The 20664-nt window shown below is 47.8% G+C and overlaps 3 protein-coding genes across 3 annotated transcripts in view; 2 read left to right on the top strand and 1 right to left on the bottom strand.

Moving 5' to 3' along the window:
- The window catches only part of LOC135808783 (endosome/lysosome-associated apoptosis and autophagy regulator family member 2-like), a 22357-nt gene extending 21416 nt beyond the window's left edge, over positions 1–941 (top strand). Inside the window, exon 26 of the mRNA XM_065322011.1 lies at positions 180–941. Coding sequence (XP_065178083.1) covers positions 180–251 — 72 coding nt within the window. The 3' untranslated portion in view covers positions 252–941. The remainder of the gene's footprint in view (positions 1–179) is intronic.
- A 446-nt stretch (positions 942–1387) lies between these two features.
- On the bottom strand, positions 1388–11454 carry LOC135808784 (uncharacterized). Its single transcript, XM_065322012.1, has 7 exons — positions 11069–11454; positions 9350–9544; positions 8383–8545; positions 7797–7840; positions 6399–6481; positions 5439–5517; positions 1388–4402 (listed from the first exon to the last, which is right to left on the bottom strand). The coding sequence occupies exons 1-7, from the start codon at positions 11279–11281 to the stop codon at positions 2159–2161; spliced, it is 3021 nt and encodes a 1006-aa protein (XP_065178084.1). The 5' UTR covers positions 11282–11454; the 3' UTR covers positions 1388–2158.
- A 273-nt stretch (positions 11455–11727) lies between these two features.
- The window catches only part of LOC135808782 (uncharacterized), a 29072-nt gene continuing 20135 nt past the window's right edge, over positions 11728–20664 (top strand). Inside the window, exons 1-10 of the mRNA XM_065322010.1 lie at positions 11728–11948; positions 13931–14093; positions 15490–15556; positions 15867–15942; positions 16597–16768; positions 17313–17390; positions 18107–18175; positions 18637–18807; positions 19810–19841; positions 20310–20364. Of these exons, the coding sequence (XP_065178082.1) occupies positions 11871–11948; positions 13931–14093; positions 15490–15556; positions 15867–15942; positions 16597–16768; positions 17313–17390; positions 18107–18175; positions 18637–18807; positions 19810–19841; positions 20310–20364 (961 nt within the window). The 5' untranslated portion in view covers positions 11728–11870. The remainder of the gene's footprint in view (positions 11949–13930; positions 14094–15489; positions 15557–15866; positions 15943–16596; positions 16769–17312; positions 17391–18106; positions 18176–18636; positions 18808–19809; positions 19842–20309; positions 20365–20664) is intronic.

Raw genomic sequence — 20664 nt, 5'->3', positions numbered from 1 at the left:
AGCAGTTCACTTTGAAAACCAGTAAGGTGCTTGTGATTCCGTGCCACATGGGGCCTGGATGTGCTGCATTTTGCGGTAGATCCTTTAAAAAGCATGATTTATATGCTTGAAGTACGAAAGGACTGTATGTGCAATGCCCAATGCCTATGTTCTTCTTCCCCTGTGTGTCGTTGATGCAGAAGAAACACGCGGAGCTGGAAGCGGACGTCATGATGGACAGCCTGCCGCTGACTGATACCACTGACATGTGATATGTATTGTTAGGAAGACATCCTCCACGGCTTTTTTTTGGCATGTTGGGGGATTGGCGGATATTTCCAGATAAACAGGGCACCACCGGACGTGAACGGCAATGCTGGCCATTTCACCTTCTCACACTGCTAGTGATTCGTTCCTAGCTTGGGCATAGCTAACCGCACTGAAAGCCAGTTGCCAGCTGTTGTTGCTGTTTGTTCGATCTGCTCACTGGCTGCCGAGGCTACTATCGCGCCAGGCTGTTTGTTGACGATAGAGACCCGCCGTCTGAGCTTGCTGCACCTCTTGGCACTACAACACAATTCACATGCACACAGTTATTTCATTTGCTACTACATGCAGGCTATTATAATGAGCCACGTCCGTTTTATTTCTCATATCAGCAACCCTAAATTAATCTGACCCATGCTAGAAAGTGACTGCGAAGTACAGTGAAACCTGTTTAAGCCGACCGCTCAAGGGCACTTGCAGATGGGGTCCCAGTGCAAAGGCGGTCGCCGTATCCAGGATCAGTTGACTGGAGATAACATGCTTGGTCCTGGTTCTAATGCTCCTCATTAACTGCTGGTTGCCTTAATCAGAGTGGTCGCTGCCTTACGCCTGGTTTGTGTAGAAGCACTACACAGTCACAACAAGTCATTAGAAACCTGGAAGCAGCTATTTGTAAACGGTTCCATTCACGCACATTGGTCTGATGTACAGTCCTGCTCAATGAAATTCAGTCGCGTCACTCAAGTTTGCAGGTCTAGGGCTGCGCAACTGAGTGACGCGACTGGATTTCACTGAGAAATGTATTTGTTATGCACGCATGTGGGACCTGGAAAGTGGTCGCGTTCCTGCGGTGGCCTGTGAAAGTGAGGCTGGTGGACAGCAAGGCTCCACTGTGCATGTACATATACGAGTTAGTCAGGAGTACGAATGCAGCCGTACTCAGTGAAGTCCACGTCAATCACCAGTCCAGCACACGGCCCGGTATTAGCTGGTCTGCTACTGCACAGCGCCTGGCTCTAATTGCCTCGCACGATCTCCGATCTCACTGAGCAGCATTTTACGTATAATTCCCCGCAGTCCAGGCTGCTCACCGAGCCACAGCCGCCCCATTCGTCAAATGCACCATGTCCATAAAACCGACCGAGGAAGACGCATGGTTTTAGCGTGGGTTATATATGACTAAGAATCGTTTTTCTGGATCATCTGGTTCAGAAACAATAACACATGATGACTTCAGCGCATGGGTAAAGCAAAGTTTAAAAACTTAATATGTGCTGGACCTAAACCTGTGACGGAATAATACTAGAAAGGAACAAAAAAACTTCTGAGAAAAACAGCGGATATCTGGCTTATGCTGTCACCGTAGAAACCGATACTGGCCAAGGCACAAAACAACCCATGTCGCAGCGTTTAGAGCTAGTAGCAGAAACTATCGAGCAAGAACCTTACATTCTCGGCTTACAAGCTGGCATCGCGGGATTTACAATACAGCGGAACATAGCATGAAAAAAACCTGGAACCATGAACCGTAGCAGTGTTTACTCTGGCAATCTGAACACAAGAACAACCAGCGCGCTGTCTTCACCACACCACATGTTACAAACTAAACCTACAGATACCGTTACCATGGTTACCAGCTAATCTACACAAACACAGCAGCATTCGCAATTAATACGAAGCCGGTATAGCCAGCAGAAAGCACACGTTATGTATTTCAAAGCGTGCTGTATAATAGTGTATAATTATACTTCAGAAGTATGTGTGTGTGTGTGTCTCTCCGGCAGAACGAGAATGAAAAGTGGAACACTATGATGGCTACCTATGCTGGACACTCACAAGGCCATCGTTGAGTCATGCACCATGCACCATGCACCACGGGATCACATATACGTCGGGGTGTAGACTATTAAGACTATTTTGTTTTGGGCTTGCGGATAAAATAGCGTGCAATCAGTGGCACAGGTTTGTTGTCGTCCTCTTCCGGTTTTTCAACACTGGGTGGCGGCGGCTCAGGGCGGGGAGGTGCCTTGAAGAATTGGGTGATGAGTGGCTGGGGAGATTTGACCTTTTCAGTCTTCTCCGTGCTAAGTCCTTGTGTAGGAGTTGGAGTAGTCGGGGCACTTAATTTCTCCACTGCACCGCCCTGTGTTGGCTTCTCAAGCGTGCCTTCAGGCATGGCTGGGTTGCCGCGGGTAACGGCACTGGGTTTTGCTGCAGCCAGTGCGCTGCTGCTGCTGGTATTGCTCCGAGTGTTGCTGTGGACCACCGTGCTGACTGCTGCACTAGACACCTGCAGGGGCATAGTAGTTACGGTTGGGCCGCTGAGAATTGCACTCGAGACAATGTCGGCGGACGAAATGTCCAATTGTGGCAGTGGCGGCATCACCCTGCCTGCAGCTGCAGAACCTGTGCTGGCTGAAGTCTTTACGCCGCTGTCGCCTGCTGGAGCTGTTTTTCCGATACTGTTGCCTGCAGCGACTGAACGTGCTTTAGAGTCTGCAGCTGCAGGTTTGTTTGCGGGCACTTTGCCGATGGGCGCTGTTTTTGCCTTGACGTTGCCGCCCGCAGTAACTTTGCCTTTCGCTGCTGCAGCAGCAACAGTAGCTGAGTTACTAGATGTGGCAGATGCATCTGAGGACGTTGGGAAGAGAGGGCCCTTTTTAACCAGGCGGGCGGGCGCTTTTACGGCTATACCGGACGACGGCAGCGGGGAGTCCGGAGAACTCATCCCAGCCGTGGTGGCGGCGGTGGTGTAGGTGACAGGGTTGCGGGTAGGTGAAATAGGTATACCATTCACTCCGGACAGTGGTGTGACGATAGGCGCCCGCACCTTGGCAGTGGACAACGCCAAGCTACCGGCATTGCTACTAGGCTGCCGTGTCTTCAGTTCCTCTTTTAACCGTGTCAGTGTCTTGCTCATGGTGTCCGACGTGTCATTACTGGTGTTGCTAGTGCCAAACTGATCGCAGTAGCTTTCCCAGGGGCTTGCCGATGCCTTAGACTGGTCACTACCTACGGGTGGCGCCTTTGCTTGCTCACTTCCTGTGTTGGAGGATTTGCTGCTGGCCGCACTGTCAAGGTTCGACGTAAGGCTTTTCGGCGGCCGACCTTTCTTCCTCTGGCCTGGCACAGGGGGTGGTACATACTTGTGCGCAGGAGGCTCATTCCTACTGGACGAGCTGACCAATGTGTCGTCTGTGGATTTGTCCGCTTCCAGAGCAAAGCGATGGCGACTCCAGAAGAGATATTCTCGCTCCTCTGCGGTCAAGTCTGGCGCCGTGCTGTTGATGTCAAAGTGTGCGTAGATATGCTCCATAGCTACCGTGTAGATGTGCCGAATATTACCGAGACTCATGTCCTCGTTCATTGCTTGGTAAAACCTGCCCTCGCGCTCCTCCATGGACAGCGCATAGTACTTATCAAGATTGACGGTAGTAGCTGTATAGCTGGCCTCATCGTAATCGTAATCAGACATGTGACCACCGTCATCATCTGAGTCGCTCAGAACACCCACTGTGAGGGCAGTACGCGCTTCTTCACCGTCCAGCCAGTCCTCGTCACTGTCATCGGAGCGGGCCCGCTTTCGGATTTTCTTTTTCTCTGTGGTACTATTGGACTGTTTGGACGACGTGTCCGCCAGAGGTGGCTGAGAGAGTAGTGCAGCCATGCACGAAGAGCAGCTGATCATGTTACAAGCACACGCATCGTTCAGATTCGTTGCCGCCACGCGCTCCGTCTTCTTGGACACACTGAGCTGCCACTTGGCAGTTGCCTCCGACCTGGAGCAGCTGAGCAGGCCACAGTTGCAAGTGAAGGAGGCGTCAGGGGATTCCCCGATGCTCTTCACCTGCTCCAGACGGTCACCTTTCAAGTCTTCGTCGATTACTGCCACAGGCTTGCCCTGCTTCACCTTTTTGATATTTTTCCCCGCTGCAGGATTAGGTGCAGTAGTACTAGCGACAGCGGCAGTACCAGCGACAGCAGCAGTATTCGCTGGTGCTCTAGACGGCGGCGGTACATGCGGCCGCTGGTGCTTCTGTTGTCCCTTTTTCTGGCGTGGTCCCGTGCTGATCAGGGCACTCAGCTCCTTCTTCCTCTCAAACTCTTCGGCGGTGCAGCTCATCATTGACAGCATGGCCTCATGGTGCGGCTTTTTCTACAGACAAGGCACAGGTAGACACCACGTACATTGTTAAGTGGTCTCCGATCGCTCCCACAGAAACCCTGGACATATCCATCGAAACTGTGGCTGAGGCTGAGCAGCATAGGCAATGCACAGTTTTCGTATCATTACACGGGGCATGCACGTAGGGCTGACCTCCAAGGGAGTTAGTTCCTTGGGTTGCACCTCGAAATCACCACGCTTGTGTTCGACACTGCCAGTGGGTTCAAGGTGAAAGCACAACCCAGCATGTACATGTAGTGCTACAGTCCATTTCAAAACTATAGACGCGGAGGGTTTTTGAAATATTTCAAATTTGGCTGGAACTTTTTGAGAATAGTTTTCGGAATATTGCTCAGGACCGCTCCACAATTACTCTCATATAGTTTCTAGACGATTGGATAACAGACGCCCAATTTGGAAAAATTTATGCACAAAGTGATCACAGATTTTATGTGGTATAGATGCTGGCATAACGGTTTTTGCCTAGGTACGCGTCTATAGTTTTGAAATGGACTGTACATACCGTGCAGCACTAGTCTTCATGTGATAACAGCAACCCTTTTTTGTTTTGACCAGAAGTCCACTTTTCTTGTGCATGCTCTGTGTCCCCTGCTGCAGCACTGCACTACACCATATTGCCCACGTGTTCACAGTGACCAGCCCGTAGTGCATAGGTAGCTGGCCTTTCTGCGCGTACGTGTACACAGATCATGGATGTGTGCCGAGTCAGGATGATCTGGGGTTTGACATGAATAGTAACTTAGTAGAAAGAGTTGAAAGTGTGACGAGTCTAAAGTTTAACGGTTTGCAAACATTTCCCACATAGCTGGCACAAAGTTCAACGACCCTGCCAGCACACACTTGTCTTCTATTTCTCCAGTACAGAGGAGACAAGGAATAACATACGTGTAACGTTTCTGAAGTTAACGATGGATTTGTTCTTGTTAAAACGCTAGACTTTGTGCCCCGTTCGAGATTCAACTCCTACAGTACTCTCTAGCACCAGGAGACTATGATGTACACTCACCTGATCATACACACTGCTGTCAAACATGATGTACACCGGCTTCTTGGCACCTGCCCGCAGCGCCTCAATGTGTTTGCAGCTGTACAGCAAGCAGGGCGAGTGTCCAGAACAAACAAGGACCAGCGGCCGCGCAATGAGATGATACGCCCTGTACTCCCAATACCACCCACCTCCCCACCTCCCCACCTCCCCACCTCGGACAGGTACTGGTGCGGGGGCATGCAGACACGCACAGAGTTCATGACGCCGCAGACCAACTACAGTCAAACCTCGTTAGGACAAACTTCAAGGGACCGAACAAATTTGTTTGTCTTATCGGGAGTTCTTCTTATCCAGATCTGACAAAAAAATCGATATGCATATCATATGGACTGTATTTACGTGAAGGTGCATGCTGTTGTACATGGGAAGCATTGTATTCTTAGCATAAGCCAGAAACAGGTAAGTACAATGGCAATATGCAATGAATCATGACTGTGCTGAAAGTTCGTACAACGCACTGATTATTTGTTCAAAACATGCTTGAAAGAAATTCGCACTGCACTGTACGTACGTACGATATGGCTTCGACAATTGACAAAAAAGAAGAAAAAAAGGCAGCCATGCCGGCGCCAGCGCACCCTCGTGGACCGAAAGTTCGTACTACATGTACATTACCACACTGATTTTGTTCAAATCACACTTGAAAATCGTTCGTCTTTGCGAAAGTTCGCTGTACAGAAGTTCGTCGTAAACGAATAATTTTGACTTGAATTGATGCCTGGCCAACCATAGGATTGGCCCGAGTTCGTACTAATGGAAAGTTCGCCTTATCAGTGTTCGTCCTAACGAGGTTTGACTGTACCATCGAGGCCAATGAAATCCAACTCTTGCACTACACTGCCACGTGAAGAAATGCGCTAAGGCGCATGCGGTGCAGCACATGCCGAGCCGGACACAAGATGTCAGCGTGTGACTCACAGTTCTTGTCGCCGAGCATCAGACTGCACGTGACCAACAGCAAAGTAGAGAAACGGGCCGGTCGTTCTCCGCCATGGATAGCCCTGCACATAAAACAACACAAAAGCAATGGCTGGTCGCGAGAAAGACAATCTCACAGACCAGTTTCTTAACTAGGGCCGTGATCGTTTGGTCTGATCCAGATCCAGATCCATTGGATCCACTGGATCTGCAATGATCGATTGGTCGAATCCGGATCCAGATCCTCTGGATTTGGATCCGAGCAACCCTGCCCCGGGAGCAGGGTTGACTGGATCCATCGGATCCAAATGTGACCTTTGTGCGTATATGGCAGGTAAAAATCATTTTTCTACTCATTGTCGTACGTCTAGTGGACTTTTCGTACGACGCGCGCGATCAGTACGACTTTTGCCTTTTTTGGGTGACCTGTCAGCGCCATTTTTTACTTCGTCAACATGGCAACAGCCAAGGTCCGCAAAAAAGTGTTCGGTTGATTCTGAAGGATCCGACGGATCTGAGATTTGGATCTGGATCTGGATCCGACCAAACGATCATAGCCTAGGGCTGAAACAATTATACCGATAACTCGCATATCGATCGTTAAGAGTGCGATCGATAATCGTTAGTGTTCAAAACGAGTACTAACGATTTTTATGCATGCATATCAGTGACAGTATTCTAGCCCTTGCACTCCATCCGATAGTGGAATACGAGTGCAATCATGTACTTTCAAGCGCAGTAAAATTGATTTGTGGCTTTGAAAGAGATTGGGAGAGAAGAAGTCTTTTCGGTTTATTTGTGGGAGAAGTTGGAGATGAGAGCAGCTGCCAGAGGGTGATGACAAGATTCTTCGCTCAAGAAACAACATGAAATTCTCTACTTGAGTAGTTCATGCTGCATAAAACCAGCCAGATATCTACAGATGTCAACAGGTGCGGTGCCACAAATTTCTAGCATAGCAAAGGAATCATAGAATTTCTTTATAAACCGGTGTTCGATAGAGCCGACAAGAATCGATAAAACCAATATATCGATCGTTAAAATGATATTGGTTGATCGTTAGGAGTTATTGAATGATCGTTTCAGCCCTATTCTTAACCTTATGCAACGGACAAGCCCGCCAGAAGTCCAGGCAACACACAGAAAAGTAAGTCAGCTGCATGGCACCAATACAATGCAGTAGAGTGGCAGTGCCATGGGGGGGGGGGGGGGGGGAGGGAGGCTGTCTGCGTAGTCATGGCCAATCAATATGCATCAGGGCCAGTGAGAGGGATAAATAAACTAGAAAATCGAACATTAAATTCAGCAGCTTCCCCCCCCCCCCCCCACACAAAACCCTGGACTTGGGGTTGTAGAGTAATCAAGGGTGTCAAAGAATAGAAAGTAAGGTGGACTCACATTCGGAGGTTGATACGCTATATCCAGCAAGTCATAAACTACACCTGGATGAGCATAGAGGTACAGCAGTGTGGAGAAACAAATAAAGAGACAGTTGAGCTTCTTAGGTGCCACCACGGACTACACAACACTAGAGACAAGATTGAATGCACAAAGTCCAAACTTACTGACTTTTCAGAGGACAATGGCAAAAAAAGATTAAATTAGTACCTAAATGTTTTGTATTGCCTAGTAGTAGCTTTGATGAGAGTCTAAATTGTAGCAGATTGCCCTGCTGATTGGCCATACAAGTAGATCCTTTGCTTGCACGGCACTGAATACATGTCCATGTTTTGTTCCACCGGATTTTCGTTTGTACGAAGCTCTGCACGCCGTGTAATGAGCACTGTGACCGCTAGTAAAGATTCTTCTGTGTACAAGTACATGTGCATTTTCAAACTCTTTGTTGAAACGAAAAGCAATCCCTCCCGGCGCGCGCGCACACACACACGCGCACACACACACACACGTGTGCGCACACACGCCAGAGGCAGGATGTGGGAAGTTGCATTGTATAGAAAAAGACGTGCATTGAGCGCAGCCTTACAGATGCCACTGTTTACTGCAAAGCCAGCGCCGAGAGACCAGCTGCGGAACCACTCTCTACTCAGTGACACGACGATCTTGGCGTTGGCACCTAGGCGTGCACGGCACACGGGTAGGAACGCCCTGTTCCTTGGTGCTAGCTTGAAGTCACTGCCACTGGACAACTGTACAGGGGAAACACACACACACACACACACACACACACACACACACACACACACACACACACAAACACACACACACACACACACACACACACACACACACACACACAGGATACTAGTAGTAGGAGTTGCCTCACTCCAGCAGTGTACACCAGCTACATACTCACCTGGCCCGTGACCGTGCTGGAGCATTACATACTCACCTGGCCCGTGACCGTGCTGGAGCATTACATACTCACCTGCACTGTGACCGTGCTGGAGCATTACACACTATGGCCAAGTCCAGTATAACATACCAACACGGATAATAACATACTCATCTAGCTTTTACAGCCACATCTCACTGGTGCCGTCCTCTTTTATTGTGTGTGTGTGGGGGGGGGGGGAGCACACACATGTGGCTACGTGAAGTCACAGGCTACAATGTACAATATTGTACTGTCCCAGTCAATAGACTTTTTCCAGGTCTGGAATTGTGATTATCAAATTCAAGACCGTTTCATGACTTTCCAAACTCCGCACAAACCCTGTCTACTCAACAATGCATGTAATTAGCTCCACCGGCAAATACAGCATCCATAATCAGGACTCAGAATAGCATGGCTGAGACGACTAACACTGGCCAAAATAAAATACCACAATTTCAATTCAGCCAGACAACATCATGTTACACGACCATTCTAACTAGGCAGCTGACAAGACAAAGCTGTTTAAAAGCGTGGCACTATTTCTAAGCTTGCGACTAATGGCGGCCGCTCTCCTCTAAACAACGATGGACAGCCATAATCATACGTGCACACTCACATCAAACCGGACGAGTCCCAGGCGATCGGCTGCTTTGAGACGCTGCAGGAGGGAATTGAGTGCGGAGAAGAGGCAGTCTTTGAGGTGGTCGCTCAAGTCATCCCACTGGAAGGACGTGCGATCCGGCGGCAGTTTGCGCAGGGGATCGGCAACTAACTTGGGCAGCACGGACAGGCAGGTACTTCTCTGGACCCTCTGAGGATGGAAGATAACATCATGAACATGTTACTTAGAAGGAGAACACACTTCAGGCTCTTCAACAGCAACATTTTGAAAGTTTTCATGGGTATACTTTCAAGTCTTCTCTTCGAGTGAAATACAGGAAAGAGCAGATGAACAAGCACAATGAATGAAGTACAGCAGAGAGGTGATAAAACAGCACAAAGATGAGTAGCCAAAAACAACAGCGGCAAAATGTGTGACCCCATACATATAGAAAGAATGATCACAAAAGGTGCAAGTGTGAGGAAACCTAACAACTTAGTAATGAGCATGAAATGCAGTGCGACAACAATGCGACAACAATAGACTACAAGTGGACCAAGCTAACGAGTTGTTGATGGCCTACCTAACAGCCTAGGTGGGAGTCTTTTCTTTGTGTGAATATACCGGTAATTACACAGCTTCTAAAACATTCAAAAACTTAGCACTGCACACACGCGACAAAAAAAGAAAAACAATCATCTGAACACACAGCACGACAATCCAGATGCTGCAACAAATGACTAGCAATGGACGACTCATACTTCACCTCATCAGACACCACCTCTCTACTGTACTTAATTCATTGTCCTTGTTCCTTTTGCTCGTACACACACTCACTGCAGGGTGACTGATATTAAATGTGTATGTGCCAAGGTTGCATGTATGCACTGCATTCCCGCATGATTATCCGGATAATAGCATGAACTATCCTCCGAACATATCACCAGCTAGGCAAGGAATGTGGTGTCTTGGACATCTTGAACGATGCTTGGATTCAAAACCAACCAATGGGAGGTCAGCCCAGCCAAACCGAGTATCGGCTGGGCTGGTGCTGGCTACTTCGTTGGCTCTGGGGTGGAAATCGGGGCAGCCAGGTTTGTTGTGCGTGTGTCGGTATTTACCGTGTACTCTGAAACTGGGGCCTTGCCTGCCTAGCATGCCTGAGATAAGCGTCACGTTCTTTCCGGGGTTTTCCCGTGGACTATTTTCAAATTGGGTGATAATTTGGGGCTTGCAAACTACTATGCGCCTCGGCCAGTATTGCCGAGAATACGGTAGATGCGCCCAGCAGTGTATAGAGGCTTTGTGTGCCGGCGGGTCATTTGGTGAGTTCTGCCCTTCTTTTACCTTGATTACAACAAGGTAACTAGCCTACTGCTACACTGCTTCCAATCATTTAGTGAAAATATATACCTTGAGTACCTGTACATGTATGTAGACTACAGTCCATTTCAAAATTATAGACGCGTAGGGTTTTTGAAATATTTCAAATTTGGCTGGACCTTTTTGAGAATAGTTTTCGGAATATTGCTCAGGATCGCTCCACAATTACTTTCGTATAGTTTCTAAACGATTGGATAACAGACGCCCAATTTGGAAAAATTTATGCACAAAGTGATCACAGATTTTATGTGGTATAGATGCTGGCATAACGGTTTTTGCCTTGGTACGCGTAGTTTTGAAATGGACTGTAGTGCATTTTCACTGCAGTCAAGCACCAGAGCAGGTACTGACCTTGTGGCACAGCAGATCCCACACACGGACATTGAACGTAAGGCATGATGGCGTGACGCGGATCCAACGGTCGATCTCTTCCTCCCACCAACTGCCCGAGTTCAGGTCTATCTCCACACAGTCATATTGGGTACTCTGGCGCATAAAATCCTGCTCGAAATTCTTGGAGGACTGTTTGAGACCGAAAATCCCGTGAGTAATGTATCCAGGCATTTCATTTCACGTGTTTCTCCCAGTTCAAGGACAGGCCCAAGCCCAGACTCTGATGGATAAAAAGCCAAATCGAACAGCAGGTCATTGAAACGTCGATCGAAACTTCGACCTGGCTGTTTTGGCTCCTGGCTTTATCAAAATCCATGTGCTGCAAACATCTTCGTTTTCATCCCGTGCAATCATGCAAGAAACTCATAGCCTGGTGGATTTCCCGCCAGCTTTGCTACATATCGCTCTTTCTCGTGCCGTGCGCGAAGAAGTGCAAAAATGTCCACAAATGCGTGCACGTGATCGTAGACGTAGGCGCGCGCGGCTAGATTACCTAGATTAGATATCTACCTGCCAGATTTGCACTCGAGTCGTAGCAAAGCTCACCCAGATCCACACTTACACCGCGTAAAACTACCGTTGCTTGACAACAAACATTGCGGTACGATAATGTGGGAAGCTTTCCTGCAGTCCGACATATTCAGGTATCCAAATGACAAAATTAATGTCCACATATTATATCCACTCTTGAACTGTGTGGATACCGTAGTACTCGAGAGGCTTTGGTTTACTTCTTCATGGTGTCTGAATAGTATGAACCATGGGTAAGAAGGAGGAAAAACAGCTGCTGGACATCGTTGGCACGGGCCCTGGTGCTGGTGACAAGGAAAAGTTGCTGGTATGTGCTTTGTCCAAGGCTGTGGATTGTTACTTTGTGGTAGGAGTACTGTTTGCAGTTGAATTGGAATAAGATGTGACATACATGTAAGACTTCCTCCAACACTGCTATATACAATTACCTGGTCCATCCCGTCGGTTTGAAGCGAAACGGTATCTGGAAATCTCTCTTGGTCTTGACAGAGTCTGGACTTTAGTTGTGACAGGGGCGTCCAGCTACTACATGTATTTTCGTTTGACCCAGCCTGCCCACAAGAAGTGATGACCCTACAACTTGTACAAGTTGTGATGAGTGTTGTAGGCCAGTTGTACGTGTAGTTGGGTTAGATCTTCTGACTTTAGCGATTCTGCTTAGTCTCCTCCGGATAGTATTCACATCATGCAGTCAATATACTTACTCAGCTTTTATAGTATGTGTGAAACAAAACAACAAACGTGTGGTTGTGCATGTACAGTAGGTATCGGTTATAGCGTGGGTGTTTGAAAAACGACTTTCTATTCTCATTTCCGATATTTCTTACACCCGATACATCAAGTGTGACATATCGTATGCATATGCGCAGGGGCAGGAAGATCATCGTACGTGCAACGTAGTGCTACTGTGCATGCGGCTGGTCATATTCCCATAGGCTTACCATGTGGCTATCCAACATGAGCTACATGACCACAACAGTTGAGCCTGCAGCACTACGACGCAACGCGAGTCAGATCAGAACTGCATGGGACAGATGTTATTACTACAGGCGATACACTTTGTACTAATCTGGCATGTTTCGCTACACAAAGTCCATTCTTAGGACCGATATATTCTACTATGCGATAAAATTGCTTGTAAGAATAAAAGTGCACTTGAAACCCATGTTATGATTATGAAAACATGAGAGTTCATTCTTGTAGGGCGGTATATTCTTTTACACAACCACGCTATAACCGATACGCACTGTACTTTCATGAAGCTACCTTTCATCATCATCATCATCAGCCCTTTCGCGTTGGCATCGGCGTTAGCCTAGCCTTCGCTTGGGCCACACCCAATGTTAGACATGATACCAGAAGAGAAGGGGAGAAAAAGAGAAAGAAAGCAAAACCAAAAACGAAAAAGGGAAAAATATAGGTGAACAAACACTTGATCATACGCATACTATTCAAAGACACTAACAATGCAACACGCTGGCGCAGCATTAGCACATTGCAAGTAGCCATAAGTAAGTTAGACCTGAAGCTACCTTTGCCATCAGGATATACTGGTGGGGGAAAACCCAAATGACCTGATCATGTCACCTACACTGCAGCCTACAGCTGTACTTGTTGGTGAATTCCAAAGAGCACAGGGAGGTGCGAGTACATGCTAAATAGGCATGGCTACATTGCTGTATCATCCTCGGAAAGCGACCGAGCTGAAGCTGCAGGGCCACGATGCCATGCTGCAAGTTGTGTTTTAGTATCTTGTGCTGTATACGCTGCTTGAAAATCAGAGAAATGCTCGACAAATCGCCAGGAAAATATATCAACAATGAGTGGAGACGTAAAATGCACATAGATCTTTGCAACTGCAGCAAACTTCCCATGTTGTGTTAAAGTCAGTGCAGATTTTCAGAGTTGCTTTGGAATACACTGAACTGATCCTCTGATCACCATCACCGTGACTAGCATATCACAGCAAACATTACAGGACCGCGGCCATGCCACAGCCGTTCATACAGCCGTTCATACGTTGTGCCTGATAAGACGGGTACACATAACCCCCTCAGCAGTTAACACCCGTTGGCAGCCAAAGAGTTGGTACGGTCATGGCCAGACCAACCGGACCAGTTCCGCCGCCCCTATACAAACACTCACCACCGGATCCTTTCTAACTTCTCATTGCTGCCCTTCGAAGTATTTGACACGCAGAACGACAAGGCTAACCATCTTTTTGCCGAACCCTTTCTAGTGCTTTCACCGTGGCTGTTTCTGTTTCTGCCACTACCATGCCCTGTGCAGCGCCTGTTCTACCCGAAGCAGAGAGTGTCACAGGCTGCGTCAGCCCTCGAACGAGAGGACGTGAAGAACCTGCGACTGACTATTGACATCTCCCATGTGATCGACGTCAACCTGGTGCGTGCAGAATGCGGCAGCACGCCTCTCATCCTGTCCTGCTTGAACGGTGAGTTCAATTTCTGCTTGATGAGGTCATAGCAAAAGGCAGTCAAGGAAGAAGTTGCCAGCACTGACCGAAGCGATATATTGTCGCTTGGGTTGAACACTATCGGGGCTATTTCTGAACCCGAGAGTCTCTGCAAGATTCTTTAGAGAATGCTGCATTCTGTACAGTCAAATCTGCCGTTAGCGACCTCTGCTATAGGCGACCATCTACCGTTAGCGACCGATTTTCCGTGCACCGACGGTTTCACATACGAACTGATCTGTCCAGAGCGACCATCTGCTGTGCGCGACCAGCGACCGCGATTTCACGCACGGTGGATGCATTCAAATCTGCTGTAAGCGACCGCGACCCAGGTTCAGTCAGGTGCGAAACTGTACTTGCCAGTGCGCTGTCAACTGCAAGGTGTGAAAATGCGCTGTCTTGCAAGTGCGATCGATTGGCCCTGGCCTGTACTGAGGCTGTGCTGTAGCTCTCAAGTCCAGGCATATCTACTGCCGTGTCGCATACGCGTACTATACGGGTATGGTCGTCGTTGAATATCCAATAAAATGATATAAAAATCACATTACTCTCGTCGATTTGAGTACATGGAAGCATATACCCGGTATGCCGGATTTACCATACATCTGCCGTAAGAGACCATCTGCCGTAAGAGACCGCTTTTTCTTGCACCAAGGGGCGGTCGCTGACGACAGATTTGACTGTACTTTGTTGACGATCAGTTTGTCATGAAACCTGGCCACCATCCTGGTATTAGAGAGGTTCTGCATTTCGAATTTCGGAATGTTTCGGGACTACTGGGTTCAAGAGTCGGCGGAGCAGCCAAACTTTCAGGATAGTTGAACGGACAGAAGCAGTCGAATCTAAAGTCGTTTTTGGCTTCTTGGTCGAAATTCGAAATGCAGAACCTCTCTTCTGTTCTTTGACCTTCTGGCTAAACCAGGCCGTTGCCATGATGCATGTATCTAGACTGGCTCTAGTTATAACTTGTATTCCTATGTTCAATTTACTCAGCATATGTTTCAACGTTCATGAAACACACACACGCACACACGGTGAACTTGTGATCGACCGTGCATATTCCATGTACTGTGTTTCCAGTTACTGTGTGTTTCATCTGTTTGTTTGTCTGCATCTGCATGTCTGTTTGTGTGTGTGTGTGTGCATGTGTGTGGTGGTGGTGTGTGTGTGTGTGCATGTGTGTGTGTGCATGTGTGTGTGTGCATGTGTGTGTGTGCATGTATGTGTGTGTGTGTGTGTGTGTGTGTGTGTGTGTGTGTGTGTGTGTGTGTGTGTGTGTGTGTGTGTGTGTGTGTGTGTGTGTGTGCATGTGTGTGTGTGTGTGTGTGTGTGTGTGTGTGTGTGTGTATGTGTGTATGTGTCTGTGCACGTACAGGCCATCATGATCTTGCTCTGCTGCTCATCCAGCACGGTGCTGATGTAAACAGGGAGGACTTGAGCGGGTAAGCTCTCCAGCAAGACAGCCACGCACTGTTCATCTAATGAAAGTTGGCACTTCTGTGATAACTTCGATGTCTTGTGCTTCCAGAGAGTTTCATTCAAGCTCTCTCGGGGAGGGAGAAATTACAAAACCTCATCATGACGGTATCTGTGTTTTTTGGCATGCTTTTGCGTATGCTCGTATGTGTGTGTGTGTGTGTGTGTGTGTGCGTGCGTGCACGCGTGTGTGTGTGTGTGCACGCGTGTGTGTGTGTGTGTGCGTGTGTGTGTGTGTGTGCATGTGCATATGTTCATGTCTGGGTATTTGTTTAGCAACACCGCACTGCACTGGGCAGCATTCCATGACAGGCAGGATTTTGTTGACACGCTAATCAAGGGCAAAGTCAAGGTGGGTTACTGTTGGATACTCGCTGGCAAGTGCCCGATTAATTGCCACAAAAAAAAACTAGAGAACTGGTAATCTGGCATCTGTCTTTACAATACACCACAGAGTATAGAGGCATGCATGTGCTGGCTGTGAGTGAAACAATGTGGTTCAAGATAGAGGGAGGGAAGGAAGGAGGGAGGGAGTAGTTGAAGATAAACGGCAAGAGAGTGAGTGACTCAACGTAGAGCACAGATCAATTGAACAATTGAAACCTTGCCGCTAAGAGTTATGCCAGCACCCAGTAAGTATTCCGCAAGGCATGAGACTGGTGATGGAAGTCTTGGTTCTAGATAGATAGTGGTGAGGGCAGGGTGACAGGAACTAAATTCACAGGCCAACCACCACTGCTGAGCAAAGAGCTCCAGAAATAGAACAACAGTTGGAGCTCTCCAGACTACTTAGTATACAGTGCATGCCTGGTTACTGAGGTGCAAGTACAACTGGAGCCAAGATGCACCCGGCTGTGCATGCTTTACACCTGTACCATAGTATGCTGCACCCAGAACGCAGCCAAGCGTATCAGGTTGGTATCTCGGGTGTGACCCGTGTCCCGAACAGTGTGCGCCGGATCGTACTTTGAAGTACAGAATGTTGCATTTGTGCTACGCTCTGCAGCCCAACATTGCCAACAGGGACGGGGAGACACCGCTTCACTTCATTGTGAAGAAAATGCAAGTTGGCCAGCCACTGACCATGGTGAGACTCCTGCAGGGCGGTGCAAATGCTGGTAGCAAGAACTCATCTGGAGATACACCTCTGACCCTGGCAGCTCGTCTCAACAAAATTGGTATGTACGGTAATAGTTTAAAAGTCCACAGCGTTCCTTCCTCATTGCATAAAAAACATGGTTGAGGCCAGTATCACACCAAACATCTAAGTTGCAACTTGAAAAAGTCTATGATAAACACTAGAGAAGAATGGTACGTGTGGACTCATGTGCATCGTGGACGTTGGGGGTTACGGCACATTGAAGAAGCAGTCCTACGCAGGTAGTTCGATGATGCTTTTATGGTTTGTTCAGATCCTGGAGTTCTGTGTCGTTTGTGTCAGCATCTAGTGCGACGCAACACTGAGCTCTGTACTAAACATATCGTCTTCCCAGGTGTCTGTATTCTTGTTATGGCAGATTGCAAATTTCCCACGAGGTTTATGCGTATATACTATATATCCATGTCTCGTCTTCTTGACAAGACTTGCTCTCATTCATCGTGCTTGGTGTGTGTCTACTTGTATGTGTGAATGGCTGTGTCTCGTCTTTCTGACAAGGTCTGCTCTCATTTACCACACACTGTACTTTGATGTGCACCCTGTTCTCGTTTCCTTGTTCAAAGATGCTGTGTCTCTGCTTGTGGACTCCTGCCGTCAGCTGGCGCAGGATGCGAGGCCCCTCATTGAAGCAGCACGAACAGGTAGGATGATGTTGTGTACACCCTCTGGCAGCATAGTGTGTTGGGCAACTGACACCTCCTTCCATTTGCTTCCATTTGCTTCGTCCGTAGTATTGGGAATGTAAACCGCTAGACTAGAGTCATCTGTGAGTTCAGAATGAGCCGTACATTGACAATTTGTGATTGCATTCAGACCTGTAGAAGAGGAAATAGTTCTCTGCTTCCACTAACACAATGTAGCAGCAAGTATCAGCAAGTAACAAATACTCGCAAGTCTATCATCTGGTTGATAAATATGGTGGTAAAGACACACCCGGCAATATGGCGGTAAACACACGCCCGCCCACACACGCTCTCTAAGCTGCAAAGTTCTGGCACAGAGCTCTCCTTCTCACCACCACCACCATCAGTTCGCGCCTGGTGCCTAGTCGATGCATGGTTGGCGGTATCCGACATAGCAGGCTGGTACATCAAGTAGCGCATGGCACATAGAAGATGACATTGCAACGACATGGCTCGATTGCGACGTACGTTTCGTCCCCGCTGGACTCATCAGGCAATCTTCTTCTTGGATGTCTTCATACGGAGCTTGACTCTTTATACTCGTCTATCATCTGTACACATTTTCTGGACAAAGCAGCCCCTTTAAAGCCACTGTTGGTGCTTCACAGATCTAAAGCAGGAGTTGCTAGTACTAAGGTCGGTCCTGGATTCTTCTGTGTGCTTGTATCATCCAGGTCGGCTTGAGTTGAGCGAAGTCTTGCTGGACTGTGGACTGGACCCTAATGGAATGGACAAAAACACAGGTAAATTGCTTTTGTGGATGCGAATACTAGCGTAATTTTCAGGCAGTTTCTCTTCGGTAAGACGTGGCTGTCCATGCAGCAACCTGTTCAAGGTGTCTGGGGGGGGGGGGGGGGGTAATAGATAGCCTACTCTGGTAAGCGGTGCGCTCAGGTATTTCTTGATAGACATTCTTGTCTTGCTGGAGCTACCACGGAATGTTGTGCTGCGCTTTCATGGTGCCTGTACTGTCACTTGTGACTTGTTTTGAAAGGTGTGTGCGTGCGTGTGTGTACGTGTGTGTGTACGTGTGGGGGTGCGTGTGTGTGTGCACGCACGCGCGCGCGCGTGTGTGATATGTGTGTGTGTGTACGTGTGTGTGTACGTGTACGTGTGTGTGTACGTGTGTGTATATGTGTATGTGTGTACATGATGCCCTTGTTTGTATTTTGTGTATGTTTTTTTGTTGTTGCTGCATCTATAGGAAGCCGACCGCTGCACGAAGCCGTCCAGTTCTGCCGTCCCAAGATCTGCAAGCTACTGCTCGAGTTTGGAGCAGACAGTATGATGAAGGATTCCAAGGGAAACACAGCCGAAAGTCTGGCCAGAATGCTACCGGGCAATCGTGGACCAGAGTACTTGAGAATATTTGACAGTGAGTACATTAGAGAGAAGAATGGGGGTCAATAATGTGCTGGTACGCAATACAGGCTACATAGTATGCATTCATTATCAGTGATATACCATATTATTATAGTATGCAACATCCAACTTGCACCCTATCTATCATTGCTCGACATTGCCCTCAACATCCTTTGACAGTGTACTGGTACAACAGCCTAGGAATCATGCACACGAAGCAACAGAGCTGCCAGATTAACGCAACCAGTCCTTTCTACTCATTCTCATCACTGGAGTACATGTGCTGGGCAATCTGAGTGAGTCAGAACAGTCCTAGCAGTGCATCAGTGCAGTTTAGAAATGTGTACAAGTATGTGTTGACATGTAGCACTGGCGGCAAACTATCACCTGCCTTTACGTAAGGGTACATGAAGGAGAGAGAGAAGAGGCGCCGGTTTCGAGATAGCAGGCACAACTCTAGATCAGCAGTCACAGCGCTTGTCGACTTATCGCACAAATGTGTTAGAACATAACACATCAGAATGAGAATGAGTGCCATCACTTGTCATTTTGACACGAAGAGTTTCTCCAACCTGGATACTTCTGTGCACATAGTGCTCGTTTTCATGGCTGCGGATATTAGCGCCTCAACGTTACAAGTAGACTGCATGGACTGCGTCAGCTTCATTTCCAATGTACTCCACTGATGAGAATGGGCAGAAATGTAGTTTGAAAAGACTTGACTGAGCGCTAAGGAACTGGCAACTTGTTTTGTTGCTTTGCATTGTTAAATTTTCGTATCCTAGTTATTTTTGGAATTTTGTAATGTGTATGCTTTGCTATATCTGCCCCGGTGTTGCACATATGAAGCAAGGACGTTGCCTCGCCCCTGTGGCAAAAAGTATTTGTTTCAGGTGCTCGGCGATTTGCAATTTGTGGCGACTCCATGTTGGTCTGAATTGCCCATCCTCTGGATGTGGAAATCAATTCACTCCTCTAACTTTGCGTACTGTTCATATATTTGTGTTGTGTACAGAGGGTCGATTGTTGGAACCTCGCACACCGAGGGTAAGTCCTTAGTTGTTGTTCCCTTTTAAGGGTTAAAAAAGTTTGCCACTTTCTCTCCACTGAATTCATAGTCAGCGTGTGTAGCTGTATGTGCTTTTTGTTGAAATGCCAGCAATTTCTTTGTGTTGACACTATCACAACCTCCATTTACTATCGCTCATTACTTCTCTCTCTATCTCTGTCTCTCTGTCTGTCTCTCCCTCTCTCTGTCTCCCTCTGTCTCTCTGTCTCTCTCTCTCTCTCTCTCTCTCTCTCTCTCTCTCTCTCTATCTATCTCTCTCTCTCTCTCTCTCTTTCTCGCTCACTTTTTTGTCCGGTCTAACAAGATACTACAACTTGATGAGAGCCACTTGTTGAGTGGCTTTGCTGAGCATTGAATCATTGGTTAGCTGTATTTTCAGAAGTAAATGCAATGGTTGTGTTGTGTTGTGTTTGCTTTACCGATGCACCTCTCTTGCATGCATACAGGTGGAGAAGGACCGTGTATCGAAAATCAAGGAGGCAAAGGAGAAGGAAGTGACAGGTATGTTGTTGCCGTTGCACCTACATTGTACTTCAAATTATATCTGTGCAGTTGCTGCAGCTATTGTCTTCATGCTCTCCCTCTTGGTGTGAAACTGGCCAAGGTGCGTGCCATCTTCTTCGCCCATCAAGTTGCCATCTTTGCTCCGGCACGCTCTGAAACTCGACGCCCACACTGTGCACACCTGGTTGTATTTCCACTGTGGCCCGTTTGTTGGAATAGCGTATACGAGTATTGTACATGTAGTTTGCAGTGATGTATTAAAGAGAATGCTGTTCCATGTTCTGTGTTTGTTCTTGA

Source organism: Sycon ciliatum, chromosome 2, assembly GCF_964019385.1.
Source record: "Sycon ciliatum chromosome 2, ocSycCili1.1, whole genome shotgun sequence".
NCBI classification, from domain to species: domain Eukaryota; kingdom Metazoa; phylum Porifera; class Calcarea; order Leucosolenida; family Sycettidae; genus Sycon; species Sycon ciliatum.
This window is presented reverse-complemented; position numbering and strand designations above follow the sequence as displayed.

What these genes read in the sequence shown, in the direction of transcription:
- LOC135808784 (XM_065322012.1), bottom strand. Translation starts at nt 11,281, where the DNA reads ATGCCTGGATACATTACTCACGGGATTTTCGGTCTCAAACAGTCCTCC. An exon ending in TAGCGTATCAACCTCCGAAT is followed by an intron (nt 6,482 to 7,796) that starts GTGAGTCCACCT and finishes TTTTATGTGCAG; the next exon opens with GGCTATCCATGGCGGAGAAC. An exon ending in ACAGCAGTGTGTATGATCAG is followed by an intron (nt 4,403 to 5,438) that starts GTGAGTGTACAT and finishes CCTTGTCTGTAG; the next exon opens with AAAAAGCCGCACCATGAGGC.